At 30.2% G+C, this 4,938-nt stretch overlaps 1 protein-coding gene across 1 annotated transcript; it reads left to right on the forward strand.

The window, feature by feature from the left end:
• Positions 1 to 1,830: 1,830 nt before the first annotated feature.
• Positions 1,831 to 4,314, forward strand: LOC102592404 (uncharacterized). Its single transcript, XM_006361372.2, has 3 exons — positions 1,831 to 1,984; positions 2,595 to 2,700; positions 3,984 to 4,314. Exons 1-3 carry the CDS (start codon positions 1,946 to 1,948, stop codon positions 4,145 to 4,147), a joined length of 309 nt encoding a protein of 102 aa, XP_006361434.1. The 5' UTR covers positions 1,831 to 1,945; the 3' UTR covers positions 4,148 to 4,314.
• Positions 4,315 to 4,938: the final 624 nt, after the last annotated feature.

The following is a 4,938-nucleotide window of genomic DNA, read 5'->3' on the forward strand; positions in this document are numbered from 1 at the left end:
TTCTACGACGATTCTTATCCTTCTACCACGATTCTTATGAAAGTATGTGCTCGCACCACACTTATATACATATATTATTTATAACTAATTAATGTAAATTAGTGGCGAAGATAACCCTTCTACAATAGCTCTTATGAATGTATGTGCGCGCACCACACACATAAATATATTATTTATAAATAATGTAAAGTAAATATCGATTAAAAACAAGAAACAAAGCCTTAAAAGCTCTATAATATGTACTCTCAAATCAAACAAATAAGTTGAGTTGTGGACCTCTCAAGGAAATACAATGGTAGTCATCTTTCTTATTACTCAAAAAACCAATTGATAGGAAAACATGTGACATTTAGCTTCTCGAGAATCAAACTCTATAAACTTTGATCAGTATTTTTAAGATATATTTTTCTTATACACGTGTGTATACATATATATATATATATATATATATACAAAAATAACTATATAGTGTTTTAATATAATTTTCTAATATCTAATTAAATACTAATTTTAGAATATTGTCCGACAATAACATGACAAATATTTTAAAACAAGGGGGATAATATATATAGTACTAAGTTGATAATTAGAGTTAGAAGTTTCATATGGAAAAATAGTCTACTAGTATGCTTTCGTTGGTATATTCTATGTCACTCGAAAGGGATACACACAGTTTTGGGTACCAAAAGGGTTGTGATCTAGTTAATGGTTATAAGAACGTAACAAGTGATGTGTAGATTAAGCTCACGTACATCATGGATCGGACAAAAATCCACCCATTATCGATCAAATGAATTTTAAAATATTGAATGTATGATTGGCTTTCGGAAATATCTCGATGATCCATAAATTTGAATAGGGTGATATATAAGAAACTAATTATACTCTTTTTTTTTAAATTTTCTATCGGTGTCTAGTACCTGCATTCAGAGGCGGAGCTACCCTAGGGCAAGGGGTGTCAAGTGACACCCCTTTGTCGAAAAATTACATTGTATATATAGGTCAAAATTTGGTTTAATAAATATATATACAAGTGTTGGCACCTCTTAACACAAGTTGAAGGTTTAGTGTAGTTGTTAAGGAGTTGTAAAAATTGTTTGAGGTTGTGTGTTCTATCTCGAATACCAGTGCTTTATACATTTTTACTTTATATTTTGACACTCCTTAATAAAAATCATGGCTCCGCCACTGCCTATATTTGGAGTCTGACTATTTCAGATTCGCACCACGCGTAGGACCCAATTCACTGCTTGTATTTGGAGTTCGACTATTTCATATTCGCACCGCATATATAGGACTACAATCAAAAAAAAAAATCAAACTCAAAACTTCTGATTAAGAGAGAAGCAGCCCATGTTTGTTACACATAATGTTGCAATTGTTGTGGGTCATATAAATAAGGTTCTTTTTCCGGTGATAAGTAATCACATATTTCCAAACAACTTACAACATCATGCATACACTAGTTTAGAAATGTGACTTATAGCAAATGTACTAACAATAATGAAACCAAAATACATATTTGATCATCAGACACACGTGTCATAATCCGATTGGCTTATAATATATGAGTAGATAATTTACTACAATATTAGAATGACACATAGATGATGTCCATTTTTGGTTATTGATGATGATGATAATCTAATAGGCATTAATGGTCCCACTTATCACATGGAGGGGGCAGAAATAGTCATATACAAAATCTACTCTAATCTCCTCTCCACCATTTATCATTTATCTCTCACGTGGTACTCCTAACCCCACTCTACAGTAGTTGCTTCTTCTAATTTTCTTACACTATTATAAAGTCTATTACATAGTCCAAGATAAAGGAAATGAGTGGAAGAATCAACGAGACGAGTGTTCTATAATATTTTGAAATATTGATTTAGGTATAGCTTATGTTGGTGATCATCAAGATTAGATATAGTAAATCTATATCATGAGTAACGATCATTCATCTGCTTCATATATCCATATGGTACGTAAACTAAAATATCTATGATCTAGTTATTATTTATTTTGTGATCAATGATCATTAAAAAAAAAAGTGATGCACTGGATGATGTTAAATTTCTCTCTTGATCAGAGTTTTCTGGTTTGAGCTCTTAGATATGGAAAAATTCTTCCAATTGAAGTCCTACGTGACGTGAATCTAATTTAGTTGGGCTTCGATACGAATATCAGATGAAAACCTTCTTTTTTTTTTTTTTGATGCATGTATAGTTCAAAGAACTTGTGTGTTAAGCATTCAGTATATGCTTTGGAGCCTAACTAACATAACCAATTTCAAGATTTTAACTTTATGAATTTTGAATTTTGATCACTGAACTCATCACCTTGTTTGAGTTTTGAGTTCATTGTTCAATATTTTCGGTAATTTTAGGGCTCATCAAATAAACCCTTATCTATATATACTTCTAGATCTGCCCCTACCAACTAATTTGTATGTGTATCGTGTAGCGTGATCCCTATTAGGATTTTTCTCACTCTTAATTTTTAGGTCTTAAATTTGATAAAATCTTATCTATTTCATCACAATTCTCGATATTGCAAAATAAATGGTTACTAACCTGTTAACCCTAATTTAGGTGCAGCACCTGATAGAGAAGTGTTTGATTTACAAAATGACAAAAGAAGAGTGCATGGAGGCACTATCCAAGCATGCAAACATCAAACCTGTTATCACTGCTACTGGTTAGTTTTAACTCTTTTAAATTTTATTAGAGTTTAAGTTCTATATATTAACGATGTATAATATATTTACACGATCAGATGAAAATAGAGTAAATAACCTATTATTATAACTAGTTAAATAATTACTAATATGGTATTCATTAATTAGCTTATGCATGCATGCGAATTTCCGTTTGAAGGTTTTAAAACACACACATATATAATCAATCATGCTGAACCCACTGACTTTAGATTCATACATGATCGAGTCATCTCCAATGTCTACGACTGATCTCACATATCGTTATGATCAGTTGTGACGGAGTCAAAAATTTCGCTTAGTAGTGCAATATATGAAGAAGTAAACACATAAACTAGCTAAAGGGCTACTCAAAATTTGTATTTGTTTTAAGAAAATTCATTTAATATGTACAAATTACTCCCTTATCCGTCTCATTTTATATCATGAGTTAGTTTGACTTAACACGGAGTTTAAAAAGGAAAAAAAAGATTTTTAAAATTTGTGGTCTAAAATAAGTGATAGGTGTTTATGTGACTATAAATCATTTCATTAAGGGTAAAATTAATATTTTAAAGTTAAACTGTTACTTAATATATATATATATATATGTCATTCTTTTTTAGACTGATTTTTAAAAAAAGTGAGTCATATAACCGAGACAAAAAAAGTATAAATTTAGAACATGATAATTTCAAAGTACTGGAATCTAGAATTCACAAATTACTTCAAATGGTGAATCTCATGATACTAATAAATGGGCATATTAATAGCTAGTGCCTCTTTCAACAATAGTTGTTCATTATTGACTTGACACATCCCTTAAAAAATAATAAATAATAGGGGTAATATTACTATATTATCCTTTGTGTTATATAATAAATAATATTTAATAGCAAGGGTAAAATAGACAGAAAAGACAAATTATCTCTTGATTTTCTAAATTGAACAAATATTGTTGGACAACTATTTTTAGTATAGTGGACAACTATTGTTGGACAGAGGGAGTAGCTTATTTTAACATTGCATGTGAACTCATTTTCTTTCCGCTAAACTAGATTGTTTATGTACATATTTTCTAGAATTGATTTTAATATTATTATGCATTCAAAAAGCTAAATAACCAAACTTGATTGAATACAGAGTTATTTACCTCGAAAAACAAGAATCAATTCCCATATATTAATGATGTACACATATTATAAAAATAAAAATCTTAGCTAGCTAGATTCACTTCTGATACAATTTGTAAATCTTGAATCCGACTTTGATCATGATTTTGCAGTGTGGAAAGAGCTAGAGAAAGAGAACAAAGAGTTCTTCGAGGAATACAAAGAATCACAAAATAACAAAGATAGTATGACAGAGGAAGAGACAAGTGCTATGATAGAGAAAATGATATTAGATTCCAAAGAACCAGGTCCTTCCAGGGAATCAGACAAGAAATAATAATAATAATAATAATAATAATAATAGTAATAATAATAATAATAATAACATATATTATAACCATGTACTCGATAGCGATCTAACCTTTGAGTTCTCATAAAATATGTAAAGTATTTTTACATTATCAATGTATTTTAATCTAGTCTAATATGTATATTACAATTTATTAATAATATATTACTTATTATGAATACTTACTTGTAATTATCTATTAAATGCATGCGAGAGATAGGTTTGCACGTACCAATGCGGTCCCTATTTCATTGAAAAATGTGGGCATATGTCGCTTATCGTACTAGTATGTGTTGAAGAATGCGAAAGATTTTACATGGTTAAAGAGATATGCTAGCTTTTGGATTGAGTTAGACCAGAAGTTCGTTTTCTTATTACATGGCTATGGTACGGTATCAAAGCAAGACTTATCTCACCTGATGTTGGGCCCTCAAATTAATTAAATTACGTACGCTCCAGATTTTCATTCCTGAGCGTGACGTGGTGTGTTGAAGAATAAAAAGAGAGAAGTATTGAAAACACCCTTGAATTGACGCAAATTATTAGTTTCATATTTCCAAACTATTGACAGTCTTAAAAACAACACTTTACTTGATTAACTAAATACACCCCCAATTTGCAACAAGACATATCAAGAGGTCACAAACTCTTATAGGAGCATGGAGCTCTTAATTAAAAAAATCGAGAAAAGTGTTGAAAACACCCTTAAATTTTGCAAGAATTTAGAAGAGTATTTCACTCATTTTGCAAGATCGGGATAGGTTGAAGTTCAGTTAGTC

Source organism: Solanum tuberosum, unplaced genomic scaffold (genome assembly GCF_000226075.1).
Source record: "Solanum tuberosum cultivar DM 1-3 516 R44 unplaced genomic scaffold, SolTub_3.0 scf00355, whole genome shotgun sequence".
Taxonomy (NCBI): domain Eukaryota; kingdom Viridiplantae; phylum Streptophyta; class Magnoliopsida; order Solanales; family Solanaceae; genus Solanum; species Solanum tuberosum.